Source organism: Notolepis coatsorum (assembly GCF_963971535.1).
Source record: "Notolepis coatsorum genome assembly, chromosome: 3".
Taxonomy (NCBI): domain Eukaryota; kingdom Metazoa; phylum Chordata; class Actinopteri; order Aulopiformes; family Paralepididae; genus Notolepis; species Notolepis coatsorum.
In genome coordinates this window covers 189,471,619-189,488,916 of record NC_140167.1, presented here as the reverse complement: position 1 = coordinate 189,488,916, position 17,298 = coordinate 189,471,619, and the positions used below count along the sequence as shown (strand labels likewise).

At 45.9% G+C, this 17,298-nt stretch overlaps 1 protein-coding gene across 2 annotated transcripts in view; it reads left to right on the top strand.

The window, feature by feature from the left end:
- ppp2r3b (protein phosphatase 2, regulatory subunit B'', beta) overlaps positions 1–17,298 on the top strand; it is an 87,837-nt gene that overhangs the window by 16,100 nt on the left and 54,439 nt on the right. The window contains exon 1 of one of the 2 annotated variants that reach the window (XM_084310545.1): positions 11,444–11,696. The exons of the other annotated variant lie outside the window; for it this stretch is intronic. Coding sequence (XP_084166671.1) covers positions 11,565–11,696 — 132 coding nt within the window. The 5' untranslated portion in view covers positions 11,444–11,564. Of the gene's footprint in view, positions 1–11,443; positions 11,697–17,298 lie in introns of those variants that run through there. 2 annotated transcript variants of the gene reach the window in all.

Genomic DNA, 17,298 nt, shown 5'->3' with positions numbered 1-17,298 from the left:
CTAGTGTGCACTTTGCTACTAAGGAATCTACCTTGCCTATACTACTACCTACTATGCTAATATGTCTTTACTACTATGCACTCAAGACTGTAGCACTCAAGTCAACGCTGTTTGAAGAACGATCATACTTACCCTTAGCTGCCAGCGTTGTAACCTTGCTTTGGATAAAAAGCCGACTGAATGCTGACTGAATGGAAATGGAAATTATTTCCAAAAGGGTCTTTAAACCAAATTTGGCTGAGCATAAACTTCAGTTTCTAGATGGAAAAACCTGACTTAACTTAAGCTTTACCTTTCCAGTCTTGCCACAAGAGGCTGCTGAGTGGCCTGTAGGGCAGTGGGCAGTAGAGACATGTCCACTTAGACTCAGGCCATCACAATGGCCTCCATGGAGCCCACAATGTAGACCGTTAATGCCGGCAAATAGTTTCCAGGCCTCCCGGACTCCCGGCTATCCGTGGCACTCCAACTCTCTGTGTTGGTGGTCTCTGGGCTGGCAGGACCACGCCAGCCTGCCTTGGCCAGGGATCTCCAGAGGTGAACAGGATTTTATTGGGGACGGCTTTAATTATAGACTAGGATCTGGGATTAGAAAAGCATTTTTAACTCCTCGGCACCGTACGTGTCCGCCGGCTCCTGTGAGTCTGTAGTGAGGAGGGGATGACTGGGAAGACATTGGTGGATGTTTGATACAATGCTAGGATCGGTGGAGGTTGTGGGATATGATTACCGTGAGACGGCTAGTGGGCCCTCTACCTGTTGTTGACATGTTTAGGACAGACTAGAGGAGAGACTGTAGCCGGTAGGGGTGGGGGGGGGGAATCGATACGTAGTAGTATCGCGGTACTTTGCGTGGCGATACTGTATCGATACAGGGACGCCAAGTATCGATATTTAATTATTCATAAAAAAAAGATTTAAAACATTCTTTTGTATAAGGTAGTTGTATTGTTCATTTCAATACCTGTAATAGTACAGTAGTCCACACACACACACACACACACACACACATGTGCATTCAGTTAAGTTGGAATATGACTTGTAATACAAACAGTTCAGTTTGTCAGGTACATGCAACACAGATTACAGTGTTTACATCTGTCTGCTTGAGAAAATACCATGTTCTGCAATTAAAATGATTGAAGTGAGATGAACAGACTGAACTTTATTTTATTAGATAAAACATGTTGACAAAGTTTAACTTTGCAGTTGAAAAAAGGTAATAAAAGAAATTTGATAAAAAAAAAATCGCAATATCGCGTATCGCGATATATTTTGTATCGCGATACTATCGTGACGCAAGTATCGCGATAGTATCGTATCGTGAGGTCTCTGGCGATTCCCACCCCTAGTAGCCTGGTCCCGTCCTCTCTGGACATGTTTAGGACGGACTAGAGGAGAGACTGTAGCTGGTCCCGTCCTCTCTGGACATGTTCAGGACGGACTAGAGGAGAGACTGTAGCCTGGTCCCGTCCTCTCTGGACATGTTTAGGACGGACTAGAGGAGAGACTGTAGCTGGTCCCGTCCTCTCTGGACATGTTTAGGACGGACTAGAGGAGAGACTGTAGCTGGTCCCGTCCTCTCTGGACAGTTTAGGACGGACTGGAGGAGAGACTGTAGCTGGTCCCGTCCTCTCTCTACATGTTTAGGACGGACTAGAGGAGAGACTGTAGCTGGTCCCGTCCTCTCTGGACATGTTTAGGACGGACTAGAGGAGAGACTGTAGCCTGGTCCCGTCCCCTCTGGACATGTTTAGGACGGACTAGAGGAGAGACTGTAGCCTGGTCCCGTCCTCTCTACATGTTTAGGAGAGACTAGAGGAGAGACTGTAGCTGGTCCCGTCCTCTCTACATGTTTAGGAGAGACTAGAGGAGAGACTGTAGCTGGTCCCGTCCTCTCTCTACATGTTTAGTACAGACTAGAGAGACTGTAGCTGGTCCCGTCCTCTCTACATGTTTAGGAGAGACTAGAGGAGAGACTGTAGCTGGTCCCGTCCTCTCTGGACATGTTTAGGAGAGACTAGAGGAGAGACTGTAGCTGGTCCCGTCCCCTCTGGACATGTTTAGGAGAGACTAGAGGAGAGACTGTAGCTGGTCCCGTCCTCTCTGGACATGCTCAGGACGGACTAGAGGAGAGACTGTAGCTGGTCCCGTCCCCTCTGGACATGTTTAGGACGGACTAGAGGAGAGACTGTAGCTGGTCCCGTCCTCTCTACATGTTTAGGACAGACTAGAGGAGAGACTGTAGCTGGTCCCGTCCTCTCTGGACATGTTTAGGACGGACTAGAGGAGAGACTGTAGCTGGTCCCGTCCTCTCTGGACATGTTTAGGACAGACTAGAGGAGAGACTGTAGCCTGGTCCCGTCCTCTCCGGACATGTTCAGGACGGACTAGAGGAGAGACTGTAGCTGGTCCCGTCCTCTCTGGACATGTTCAGGACGGACTAGAGAGACTGTAGCCTGGTCCCGTCCTCTCTGGACAGTTTAGGAGAGACTAGAGGAGAGACTGTAGCTGGTCCCGTCCTCTCTGGACAGTTTAGGAGAGACTAGAGGAGAGACTGTAGCTGGTCCCGTCCTCTCTGGACATGTTCAGGACGGACTAGAGGAGAGACTGTAGCTGGTCCCGTCCTCTCTGGTCATGTTTAGGATGGACTAGAGGAGAGACTGTAGCTGGTCCCGTCCTCTCTGGACATGTTTAGGACGGACTAGAGGAGAGACTGTAGCTGGTCCCGTCCTCTCTGGACATGTTTAGGAGAGACTAGAGGAGAGACTGTAGCCTGGTCCCGTCCTCTCTCTACATGTTTAGGACGGACTAGAGGAGAGACTGTAGCTGGTCCCGTCCTCTCTGGTCATGTTTAGGAGAGACTAGAGGAGAGACTGTAGCTGGTCCCGTCCTCTCTCTACATGTTTAGGAGAGACTAGAGGAGAGACTGTAGCTGGTCCCGTCCTCTCTGGACATGTTTAGGACGGACTAGAGGAGAGACTGTAGCTGGTCCCGTCCTCTCTGGACATGTTTAGGAGAGACTAGAGGAGAGACTGTAGCTGGTCCCGTCCTCTCTCTACATGTTTAGGAGAGACTAGAGGAGAGACTGTAGCTGGTCCCGTCCTCTCTGGACATGTTTAGGACGGACTAGAGGAGAGACTGTAGCTGGTCCCGTCCTCTCTGGACATGTTTAGGAGAGACTAGAGGAGAGACTGTAGCTGGTCCCGTCCTCTCTGGACATGTTTAGGACAGACTAGAGGAGAGACTGTAGCCTGGTCCCGTCCTCTCTGGACATGTTTAGGACAGACTAGAGGAGAGACTGTAGCTGGTCCCGTCCTCTCTGGACATGTTTAGGACGGACTAGAGGAGAGACTGTAGCTGGTCCCGTCCTCTGGACATGTTTAGGACGGACTAGAGGAGAGACTGTAGCTGGTCCCGTCCTCTCTGGACATGTTTAGGACGGACTAGAGGAGAGACTGTAGCCTGGTCCCGTCCTCTCTGGACATGTTCAGGACGGACTAGAGGAGAGACTGTAGCCTGGTCCCGTCCTCTCTGGACATGTTCAGGACAGACTAGAGGAGAGACTGTAGCTGGTCCCGTCCTCTCTGGACAGTTTAGGACAGACTAGAGGAGAGACTGTAGCTGGTCCCGTCCTCTCTGGACATGTTTAGGAGAGACTAGAGGAGAGACTGTAGCCTGGTCCCGTCCTCTCTCTACATGTTTAGGACGGACTAGAGGAGAGACTGTAGCTGGTCCCGTCCCCTCTGGACATGTTTAGGACGGACTAGAGGAGAGACTGTAGCTGGTCCCGTCCTCTCTACATGTTTAGGACGGACTAGAGGAGAGACTGTAGCCTGGTCCCGTCCTCTCTGGTCATGTTTAGGACAGACTAGAGGAGAGACTGTAGCTGGTCCCGTCCTCTCTGGACATGTTTAGGACGGACTAGAGGAGAGACTGTAGCTGGTCCCGTCCTCTCTGGACATGTTTAGGACGGACTAGAGGAGAGACTGTAGCTGGTCCCGTCCTCTCTCGGAGCCGAACCACAACTGAATGTCGGCGTCAGCACAAGTCTGATGGTCAACATTTGCCTGGTTAGATGTAGGGATGCTCCGATATTGGTATCGGTATCGGCCACCGATATCAGTAAAATAGCTGGATCGGGTATCGGTAAAAAAAAATATATATATATATCTGATTTAAAAAATATATATATATTTTTAATAAGAAATAAAATAAGAAATAACCATTCAGTACATTTATATCTATGTGTTAATTTGTTCCATTTAGTTTCACTAAGTAAGGAAAGTAATGTTTTAAGTCAAGCCTGATGTTGCCTTGCACAAAAGAATGATCCCAGTCTCTTCCACACAGTGACAGTGAGGCATACAGTTTATTAATTGAATGAAGTTTATTTCCTGTCTTTGTTTACAACAAATCAAAAACACACTTGTGATCCTTTACAATTCTTAAAAACAAAATATATTTTAATATAAAAAAAACTTGTATAAATTCTGTTTTTAAACTTTTTTTGTAAAAAAAAAATTGGACAATGGGTATCTGAAAAAGTCGGATCGGTGCATCCCTAGTTAGATGTGCCTGGTCAACAACGGCCATGTGAGCCTGGAGTCGGACTTCAGTGTAAAGTAGCCCGGTCCCCTCTTCTTGGAAACTTAACGAGGCACAAACCTAGCCGAGCCATAAATGCCTTCGCCTGCTTCACTCAAACAAATACTCGTGTCATTAGCTCATCGAAGAGTCCGAAAGCGAAGCGAATGACTTATTTTCCTCTGAAGTCGCATTTAAGTATCGACTAGAATTAGTCTGACCGCAAGAGGTGAGAGCGAGGAATAACTCTGCATCATCATTCCCATCACTGTCTTTCTCCGGAGACTGGGAGTCTCTCTCTGTCATGGGGGCTCCTCATGGTGAAATGGTAAGATGTCTGACAGATGTGAGAGGGAGAGAGAAAGAGGGCTTTTGATTTCCACAGAACCCTCTTTCCTTCGGGCTGACCTTCGACCCACGTTACTCCCCTACTCCGGAGCGACTGCGGGACTGTTTGTCTGTTCCTCTGTGACATGGGACGGCATGTGTCTACAGTGTGTCTCACCATATTAAAGGGATTGTGATCTGGCGTAAAGTCATGCTTCTATTTTAAGACGGGCCAAAGGAATTCCTGAATACAAATACATTCTTCAAAGGATTAGCTAAAAAATTCAATTAACGTCATGCTGATGCTGGCCGGAGCAGCTGGTCCAACTGTGACACCAGGCCCTGATATAGATATAGCCTTGGTTCCCCTGTGTTGGCATCGAATGCCCAGCCCCGAGCCAGAGGGGAGAGGTGTGGCAACGCGTTCATCCTCTGTGTAATTCACTCTCAAAACGTCTCCTCTCGGATGCTCCTCATCGTCGGAATAAGTGGCGGTTGATCGTTCATTCTTGCTATGTCCAAACCACTTTCTTAACGGCGGCTTTGGTTTCAGCTCCACTATTTAGTTCCAACAGCTTTGATTGCCTCTGTTTTTAGTTTTCTTTAGTGCCCTATACGCGGCTCGGTGGTAATCTGTTTGCTGACAGGATCGACCTTGATCTTTTTATTACAGATTGTAATCTACTCATCGCGCCCCCTCGGAAACTCTGAAACTATGTGCTAATTATTGAGGACGTCTAAGAAATGAGATTCCGAAACGTCTGTGTAGCCTGCTGTATGGATTTAGCATCCCAGGCTATTTCTCAAGGTGTCCGTTTATAACCTGCTTGGTTGGGCCCAGCAGCCTTGAAGCTATTTGAGGCAGGGGTCATGGGTCATCTTGTCGGTTTCCTAACCTATCGGGAGAGACCCAAGTGCTAAACGGCTTCCCACAAGTGTTTTTTATTAGCATGTCTAGTTCTCTCCCATCAGCTATAGGAAACGTCCCATCTGTCAGGCTAACATTAAACTAGCTGACTAGCTTTATTTAGCCTAATATCCTCTGTCCTTAACTCAAGCAAGTATCTAGGTTCCAATTCGCCTTAAATAAACTCCTGTGATAGTTGTGTAATAAGGCTGCAGGGCCTATAGTTTTATGCTAATCTGACAACTTTTTTAACATTAATAATGTAGTAGTACATATATGATTGATTGGTTATTTTATTTCCGTGTCATCATGCACACAAAATGCCCAACCCTCATGGGTTTATAAGACACCAAAGATACTGTTGCAGTGTTCCATTATTACATTACATTTCATTATCTAAATACGGATTACATATATACAGATTTAAACAAAGTCTTCTCTCCCACACTTGACTAAATTAAAATCTGCTACAAAATCTGAAGCACAACTCAAGTTGTTCATTCATCCATCTCAAAATCAACATACATGGAGGACATTTGACTAAAAACTTAAAAGTACTTCCCATACGTCCTTGTAGACAGGACAGGACAGTAAAACAAAAAGTTAACCTCATTCTCACTTTCACCTCGCACACCAAACAAAGTATGTCCTCTGGGGTGGCATTACATCTGCTGGTCTCTAGAACTATCGGTAATGTAAATGGTGCATTTATATAACGCTTTGATCCAAAGAGCTTTACAATTTTTTTGTTCCTCACATTTTTTTTACCCATTCACTTGCACATTCACAGGCCACCATGCAAGGTGCCAACCTGCTCATCAGGAGCAATTAGGGGTAAGTGTCTTGCTCAAGGACACTTCGACACACTGCCCGGTAGGAGCGGGGAATCGAATCGGGAACCTTACGATTGCTAGACGACTGCTCTACCTCCTGAGCCACTGTCGCCCCCTGATGTCCCTGTGCACACAGGGATCTTTGGCTTTTGTTTAAATTAAATCTTTAATGCGATGTTTGTAATTTGTCTTTATATCAGATTATTTTTATTTTATATATATATATATATATATATATATATATATATATATATGAACCCGTCTGATAAAGCTACTACTATGTAATTTTTTTCATTTCTAGATGGAAGGCTACTGTACTATCTCCATCTGTAGCTCACATGGTCAGTGCTCTGACCCTTTGCCCCAGTCCTGGTGACACGTAGGCAGTATGGATCCTTCAGCAAACCTCCCAGGACAACCAGACTACGCTGCTGCATGATCACTCGTCTGCAAAGAACCAGCCGGGCGGCTCGCATCATGTTCTGCTTGTAGGCTCCTCTCTAAAGCCACCATGTTGCTCATGTTGTATCCCAAATCCCTCTCTTGGACATCAAATAAAGATTCATTCATTCATTTACATTTAGTAATTTAATTGACTCTTTCATCAAAGCATCGATTTTACAAAAAAGTTAGCAGGAGGGGTACACCTCTGGCAGCTAGGGGTAAATGGTGTCGTTCGTCCAGCAGTGCCAAGCTTGAGTCCTCTACACTCTTGTACATGGTACACACATAGTAGTATAGACATATTGGCTTAGTAGGTACTGGTAGTAGTATACTGCCCTGCAGAAGCTAAACACAGTAACTACGCAGTGAAACTGAGAAAATGGCTTTATACGTTTTTTGACTATCCAGTGATTTTGTAGTTACTGCAATTCTATACCCATTTTCTCTGAAAACAGAGCAAGGTTGAACTCTGAAACTTAACTCTGAAAGATAAAATGGGATATTGAGAAGTTCAAATTCACTCATAAACCCAATTTCAAATTTGTTATAAAATAAAAAGTATAGACATATAGTAACATAGAAGATGGCAGTATAGACATGGTACATAATTAGGGATGTCCCGATCACGTTTTTTTGCTCCCGATCCGATCATGTGATTTTGAGTATCTACCGATACCGACTTTCCCGATCCGATAAAAAAAAAATTTATTTAATTTTTTATCCCAATTTCTCACATTACATTCACCCTGAATGTTGACGTTATCCAGGTGAAAAGTTAACTTCATTCAAGCGAGGCATTGCAATCCTTGACAAAATCATTTGATGTATAATTAAATCAAAGGAAATGCGTTTGGGTCTGAAAGTGTGGCTGGTCTGCCGTTCTGCAGCTGGATACTATTGGTTTGTTTTGGCAAAATTATTCTGCTCTGTGTGACAATAAATAAATGAATGATGATATGCAATTTAAAACCAAAACTAAGGCCTCAGTATGAGTTTAAGACGTGAACATGGTCATGTTTGTTGAATAATACATTTTCTTTTTTTTTTGCCGATCCCGATCTTCGGAAAATCACGTGATCGGATCGGGACATCCCTATACATAATAGTAAAAAAACGGTAAGACGATTACAGTCCTGCACTCACACACGTGCACGCATGGATTTATTAGACTGGGTGAGGATGCAGCTGGGCCTTTCACCAGTACTTTCACATCATGCTGCTTATCGGTCCCGACTCCTCCTGGTCGGCCATCCTGTTCAGAGCCTCTGCAGGCATATATCAGTGATTCCATCATGTTAGACATGCTGACTACAGCCTGGAGCTGGACTGCTGTGGAGGCTTGTATTGATGGTTTGGGGAAAAGCCTGCGGGGCCCATTCCATTGGGTCTCTCCTACTACTACTCTGTGCTATAATTCCACAGGATTTCACTTTCGTGGAATATCCTCTTGTTAATAAGGAAAGGCATTGAACCAGGACCAAATATCGTATGTCACAATAACTTTCTTAGTTTTGACCATATTCAGTTTTCCAGCACTGTGACCCTAGGGCTTCTGTGAATAGCTGACCGACTGCTGTAAATCACGTCATCTAGACCTGCAACCGGTCATTAAGACCAGACTGGTCTATTTCATAATCTCCTCTTGTCGGGGGGGGGGGAGAGATAATGAACTAAACATGACTGAACACTCGGGATGCATTCAAATCCGATTGAAGAGTTTTCAGATTGTGGACGCGTAGCCAAGTCGGACGGAGGAATCCGTTGCTCTTCTGTAACCGCGACCTTCCCCCCTGTCGCCGCGTAGTCCATGTCGCCTTGCAACCCTCTCAGAGACTGATCGTCCGTGTGGCCCTCCGGTAAAGACTGCTGTTGTTTTGGACAGACGGCCAACGACTGCTCCAGGCCGAACTGGTGAGCGGTGATGCTCGTCGGGGGTTCGTCCGCGCTGGTCTTCCCAACGGCACATGCCTTCATACCACTCTCTCTCTCTCAGTCTAGTAGGCTTCCAGGCACAATGACTTTGTTTGTGAGCGTACAGTAATGCACGTGTGTGTTGTTTGTGTGACCGTCTGCACTGGCAGCTGTCCTGTCGGGACAAATCTCCAATTATTTTAGTCCACACACACACAACTGCATCTCATACCATTTGTTTGTTTGCGTGTACCGGTAGCAGTAAGGTACTTACGGTTTGCAAACCGCAGAGAGGCTGTTGCCGTATATAGAAACCAACAGATCATTATCTCTTTATCATGTGATAATGTCTCTGTGTATATGGAACAAACCTCCAGATTCGCTTCGCTCCGGCGAGAAACGCGGCAAGAACGTGGCGTCACGCGCGCTGACAGTTTCCCATGTGATCGAGGCGGCGTATTTATTTTGGCCCTCTGTGCTTTTTCCTTTTCATATTTGGTTCGAAATTGACAGGCGTTGTGGGGGGTGTGGCGTAGGGGGGGGTGGGGTTGCAACAAAAGGCAGATGGCGTGAAAAACCTTAACACAAACGGCTTATCAAGCGCGCACGGTATCCTGCGTTGCGGGGACAACGGGAACTGGCCTGGAGCTGGAACCATCGGAGGAATGTGGACCCTGTGATCCTGCCGTCTATAAATACTTATCATTTAAGCTTTTCTCCTAACACCCTTGTGTTTACTTATGTAGCTACGGTAGTATCGTCCCGCCAGGGTGCTTTCAACTTTCCCACGTGGTCCTGCGCACACACACGTGCACGCACGCACGCATATAATTTATTTAACGTCGATGCTGTTTGTACATTTTTGTCTGAAGGTACAATGCACATAATCCGAAGTACCGTCTCTACTTAATTAGGTGTGTTTGTGGAACAACGATAGGTGTTTCAACACGGGGCTCTCCCCCCGTACACACACACACACATACTGTACACACACACACACACACACACACCAGTCAGCTAGGCCCTCCTTCCATAGCAGGTAGCCCCCCCCCGCCAACCCCCACCCTGACCCCCCAGTGCCGTTAGATCAGCACATTTATGGAGAATTGGTGTAATTGCTGTCAGTCCAGGACCGGTTGCAAGGGGAAAGCGGATGTTTGTGTGAGGGAGGACTAAAGATGCACCCCTTGTTTCACCAGATCTGGTGTCTTGGGTTGCCCAAACGGTTGCTTGCCAGCGCTTTTAATAGGCGCAGACTGGTTCGGCCACCATTCTTTGAATCTTGACACTTCTCTCTACCCCCCCCCCACCCCCATACCGTCGACTCGGGCCCGTCACCTATAATAAGACGGTGGAATGGCTGGCAGCCCAGGACTGTGAGGAGAAGGCAAAACAAAGACCACCACAGGATGTACGACGCGGAGTAGCCGTTTTTAATACCAGCGTGGTCCTGTTGTCGTGCGTTTCATGTGATGACCGGCCATCCATGTCTGTCATGTTCATCAGTTCCTGGCATCCATATGAGTGAACCTACACGTGTTGCTAATTGCTGTTCATTAACATGCCTCACACACCTGTCCTAATCAGTTGAGTGTCTCAGTGATTTGGACTGTAGGGTACAGCAGATCTGCAGGGGCTTACATTAGACTACATCAGATCAGACACAGTAAAGGAACTGCAGGAGTTTCTATTAGACTGTACAGCAGACGTAGCAAAGGAACTGCAGGGGCTTTCATGAAAGTCCAGTCCAGCAGTTCCAAGGCCGCAAGCTAAGAACCTCACTTGAACCCTGGCTTGAATTCTGCCCACAAACAGCTGGATCTACCGGGGAAGAAGACAGGAAATAGCCTGGAGTTTTATTTAGTTCTTCTTCTGTGGCCCAGGACAGAAGCTGTGTTTTTCGCTCTGAACGTTTGGCAAACACGGGCGCTATTGTGAGTGGGAAGCTGGGGCGAGCGCAAATAACGTGTCACCCTGTCGCTCGGCCGCAACCCCCTCTAGTAGCGGGACGTGTGGCAGCCGCCACAAGCCGCAACAACAGGTCTGTCTCTTTGCATAACCTTGTATGAGCGCCGAGGAATGCAAACTGGAAAGGGCAGATCCACCATGCACACCCCTCCCAACACACACACACACACACACACACACACACACTGATTCCCACACACAATCTCTCCTTATCTCCCCAGTAGCTTTGAGGCTGGAGCTTCCTGACCCTGCACTTTGTGTGTGTGTGTGTGTGTGTGTGTTGTGTCGGGACACTGAGGCAGGACAGCAGGCAGAGCTGAGATTGTGTGACCAGATCTGTATACACACAGAGAGAGAGTGTGTGTGTGTGTGAGAGAGAGAGAGAGAGGGAGACACAGCAGCAGCTGCTTGCCGGCATTAAGAGGCTCTCATTCTGACACGGGACAAACACTGGGACACACAGGACTTCTGCTACTTTTGCCTACTTCTACACAACTGTGATTTGTACAACTGGAAGGACGATATCTGATTGGAGTGTGTAACGTGTGTGTCTGTGCGCGCGAGAGAGCGTCCCGTCCGGCACGAGGATGAGGATGAAGGAGCTGTCGATGCGTCAGGACCCTGACCTGAGGAAGGAGTTGGCGCTGCTGGCGCGCGGCTGTGACTTTGTCCTGCCCTCGCGCTTCAAGAAGAGGCTCCGAGCCTTCCAGCAAGGACAGGCAGGTGTTTTACTATCCCAGGTTCTCTCTGCCCCCCGCCTGCACGCCGCGGGCCCACAGGTTCCGTTTCACCGGTCTAGACGGATACGGACTTGTTCCTTTTTCCAAAAGACTGGTGTTGTTCAGTACAGGCTGGCTCTGTGTAAATATAGGCTGTGGCTCGGTAATACTGGTCTACCCTGTGTGTTGGTTAGACGGCGCTGTTGATGTCGGTATGCAGCACGGAGGCCGCGTCTCGCCACCGATGCCGACGCTAAACTGATGCCAAACTGATGCCAAATACTAAGTTATTATTCATCGCTTTTACTGAACAGTATAGACTTGGGACCATCGGTTTGGGTTCATTGGCCAAAAATGAGATAATATTGAGATTCATTATCAACTTTTCTCCCATTAGAGAGAACTACTAACAAGCCTGTGTTCAAACTGCAGCAAATCACATCACTTTGCTTTGATTTATTTTCAAGCATGTTTAGACGTTTCTCGTACAAGTTTCTATACAGATACCCTATTTTAGCCTGGTATCAGAGTGATATCTGATACCGGTATGGGTATCTGTGCATCCCTAGGTGTAGGTATTCCTCCCAATATCAGTCTGTTCATTAGGAGTTGGTGATATCGATCAGTCCTCCTACTAGTCTGACCGACGAGGGACAGGCCCGCAGATACTTGGAACTAGGGGTGTAAAGGTACACGTATCCGAACCGTTTCAGTGTGTACCATACCATACCGAACGGCTATGTACCCAACGAATACAACGGTATGTTAACCACTAATGGCCGCCCACCTGGGGCTGTTTTTTTCACAATCTAATATAATTAGACGATTATTAATTTCAATATAGAATATTCGTTGACAGCCCTACAAGTACAATTAGTTACTAGTGCACACTACATCACCCCTGAGTGGAACATCGAAAGCCAAACTTCCCCCCACTGTACCGAAAACCCGTACCGAACCGTGGCTTCAAAACCGAGGTACGTACCGAGTAACCGAACCGTGGTTTTTGTGTACGGTTACACCCCTACTTGGAACATAGTCCCTCTGTACACAAACGGCTAGTCGAGGCATCGCCGTGCTGTATCTTACAACAATCATCTCTTGTCGGAGGATAATCGGTGCGGTTGTGTTTTTTCGCTACTATCCCAACGTTCAAACCTTCAGACGAGCGACATTGCCATCCTTTCTCCTGGGTCGTCTTTTCCTGTGGCAGGTGCGCGGCGGTCGTGCTGCATCGTTGTGGATATGTGGCATATCTCTGGGCTTAGCAGCTGTGCTCGGGAGCTAGAAGCTTAGCATGGTAGAGAGGTGGAGGGGGACAGTTCATGCAGGGCAGCTGGAGATGTGTCCGTGTCCTTTTATAGACATGGCTGACACCCGCACACACGGAGGAGAGGAGAGCGGAGGAGAGAGAGAGCGGAGGAGAGGAGGTAGTTGTCACTTGCTGTTGACACTGTGCAGAGTCTACCTGATGGAATGCCATGGAACATCTCATAACCAGTAAAGCTAACGCACACGTACAAAAGCAGCCATACAAGGGCCCTGCTCCATACCAGTGATGAACATGGATAAATTTAGCCTGTACATGGCTACTATGTTTGTGTAACCATATGATTTGGCCTGATACTGTTGTGAAATCATGATAAAGGGAGTGAGAAGCTGTTGTAAATATGATGTGGCGTGTGTGTGACTGTGTATTGTGGAAGTCATAAGCCAAACATGAATTATGAGGGGTCGCTCGCGCGGCACCAAAACAAACGCAAGCCATTTTAATCTCTTAGCCAATGCCTATGTGGGTGTGTTTATGTGTTTATTTAAAGGCCACACGGAGAATAGATCCAGTGGGGTACTGTAGATTCTTGAGTCGTGTAAGTAGTCTTTTGGAATGAGGTAGTGATTTAAGCCTCTGCCAGGCTGTATTTAGCTCCCAGCTAATAGAAGCCACCTCACAACACTTTTAGATTTGAATCCCGTTTGGGGTGTTTTTGCATGAGTGTGGACGGGGGGAAAACACGTTTATCTGGTGCCATTGCCTACCAAACGGCTTTGCATGTAGCAACAACACTACAGCCAATGGCTCTCATTAGCTGACGGGAGAGTAAAGATGAAATATGATATCTTTACAGTATGTTTGCTATGCTGCTCGGTTGATGCAAATCACACCAGCGCGTATGGGATCAAAATTGACGATGACAGGTAGGCTCTGGTTCGAGGCTCTGATGTCATAGCTGTTGGACTTAAAAGGAGATATTGGTTTCCACTTCCCAGTAACGTGGGTTGTGGAGCCGAATAGCACATGTCTCTTCGCTGAAGCCCCCCCCCCCCCCCCCCCCCCCCCCGGCAGACAAAGCTGTCATTTTGTGTCCTGGTATGGATAGAGGCAGTGTTAGGGACACACACACACTGTCACACAGCTGTGATTGGGCTCCGACATACTTGGGGTTTTAAGTTACGGAGGGCTATGGTACTTTGGAATGAAATTCATAGGAGTTAGTTGGGATTGAGCTGGACAGATTGATCGTAGGGGTCGACCGATACCGATTTTTATTAGTAAGTCAGGAGGCCGATAGCCGATATTTAGGGCCAATATTTAGTTGCAATAAATGTAATAAAGAAACTGAGCAGAATTTACAGCAATACAAACCCCAACACAAGACTGCCTTTAAATGAACATGCATAATATGTTTAATAGAATATTTTGTAAAACAGGAAATATTTTAACAATGGATGAAGAAAAGTGCATGAAGTTCCCAGGAGGCACTAGATTCTGAAACGATCTGAATGGACTTTTAAAATAAAAAAAACATTTCTTTAAATTCCCTGGTGATGGTTGGGTGAAATAGTCCCACACTGTGCTTGTAGGTCTTTGATCAGCCAGCTACAATGAACAAGGAAGCATGCTGCTGATTATTTAATTCTAAATGTTTCAGCATGTTTTCCCATAGCCGTGTGTGCAGGCATGTAGTAGTATAATATATACTAGTATCAACTTGGACTATAAGTTGTGTGTCAGGGGAAGGCGACTACAGTGCTACGTAGGACTGCAGTGTCTTTAGTTACTTGGTTGGCTCTGCTTACGCCTATGTGTGGATCATATAATTTTTTAGCAGTTTATTTTTTCCTATGCCGAATATCATCGTGACTCTCTAGGTGGTTCTCTGGTTCATAGTTTATGGTATAGATCTACTGTTGGCATCCTACTTTCTTTGGTAGATCAGATCCTCATGAATAATGTTAAATAAACTGATCAATATTCCCTGCTTAGTTTTGTGGTGGAGAGGTTAATGATGCGTGTGGTCAAATCTTCATGGTTGATACACGTGTATTGTTAAAACACTGCTAATGAAATACAATTTTAGGTTAGGAGTTCAGTCGAGGACTTTACTTTCTCTAGCCAGGAGAATCTGTGGGATTGTCTTTTAAGCTATCTGGGAGGAAAGGGGGCGGGGGAGGGATTGATTGATTGATTGAAAAGTTTATTAACGGATTACAGAATGGTATTACAGTACAGTACAGCTCAATACAATTGTTAAGGGGATGCAGACCAGAGAAAGACTTTCGTCTTGTTTACATCAGGGTCCCCCATTTTCAATTCATCATAACATATATTACACACACGACATACAGATAGACAGTACTGCTACATCTATACATTTATGACATACCAGATTTGCAAATGCAGTACTGTCTGTGATACAAAAAGTGTCCAGAAAAGAGTGTATACATTTGACGTAGAAACTGTACATTGGAGGAGGTTGGGTAGTTGGGGGGAGGTGGGGGGGAGGTGGGTTGGGTGGGGAGGGGACTGTACATTGGAGGTGGGGGACACTGTACATTGGAATACTGACAAAGCCATACTTGGTCATTTACTGTACAACTGGGTTAGGACATTTGTAGGGGCCAGTTTCGAATTGCAGTCTCCCGTAGGTGTTCTTTGAGTGTTTTTGAAAGTGGGTAGTGATTCACATTCCTTTACAGCTTTGGGTAGGGCGTTCCACATTGGATGACCAGGTGAGGAAAGGAGGGTACAGGGGGGAGGGGAGGTGTTAACAGAAGGTCTTGAAAGGGAATTCCAGTTTCTTTGCCCTATATTAGTCTTTGCATTGAACAGGAACGTGACAGACTGCACGCCTGCATGGTGAAATGCACAACTAGACACACAGGGAGTATTTGCAAAAACCACCAATTCGAATAGGAGCAAATAGGGCTGGGCGATATGGCCAAAAATGATATCACTAACGATATGATATTGTTATCATATCACTCGATATCGATAATTATCGATATTGTTCTAAGTATATTATTTTTTTATTTTAAACAACATTATGTTTATTTTGCAGCAATTCTTTGTCGTTGCCGCCATCTTTAGTGTTACAGCCCCTCACACTCCAGTTCTCAGGCTGCAGCTGGTTTGAAAGCGAAAATAAACAGGCTTCTCTGCTGGCTGTGGCTCCAGGGGAGTTGAACAGTTCTGGCTCTGCTCGTTTCTTTTCTATCTTTTAGCGCTTTTTTGGTGGACAAACCACCGCACATGTGCACCATGACTCGCGACTGGAGACTAGCTCTGCTAGCAAACATAGCCTACTGTGTACACAGACTGTTTCAAACTGTATTTTAAATTATGAAGCAAACAAAATAAATGGACAAGAGAAAAATATATCTCAATTTGGTCAGTATTGTCATTTGGACAAGCAAAGCCATTACTTTAAGTTGCAGGCAAGAAAGACAAGTCTGTCCACTGTCTCTGGTTTTAAAGCTGCCCTGTTGCAGGTCACAAAAAATATATATTGATTGATATAATTTTTTTTATTATCGATCGATATCGATTATTAAAATATATCGCGATAATTATCGTTGCCGTTTTATCGCCCAGCCCTACACTGTGAAGCATTAGCAGAAGAAATTGCAGGATTATAGTCGAAACGCACTATGTATAACTAATAAATATAATTAATATCAGCCTGGTTACATTTGAAGGTTATCGCAGCAGTGAAAACTGTGTTCTCTGTAGGAATTGACAACCTGTTGTCGTGTGCATGTCGGACAGATGGGATAACGCAGGGTAACTTTTAAGGCGTCACTCTGTTAACACTTTGAATGTTATCAGCCCAACGCCTGAATGCCCATCACGACAAATATCGTTTTATTTTTTTTATTAGCGATCTGAATTCATATTTTATCAACCGAGTCTCCCGTTGGTACAGCAGCCCCTGTAGCAGCTCAGATTTGGAAAAAGCGCCCCCTATCATCTCCCAGATGGTAATGCACCCTTTTGGAATGGACTCAATGAAAATGGATGAGAAAAAAAACTCCGGAATCCACATTTTACTTCTCACGCATGTAACCGGAGATGATCCCAGTCATTGTGGAGCCTCAGGAATGCGTGGAATATGTGTTTACAGTACGTTGCATTGGATCAATAAAAGGATCGATTTTTGGAATGGCGATCAGGAATTGGAATAATCTTTTTGGATACCATCTGATCTCAAGTAAGGAATCTATTTTACCAGTCTTAGGATAATCAGACCTTTTTTCCCGGAGATATAAGCTTTTCCCCTATGTGTGATATGGCTGTTTGACTGTGCGCGCGATCAGGAACTAA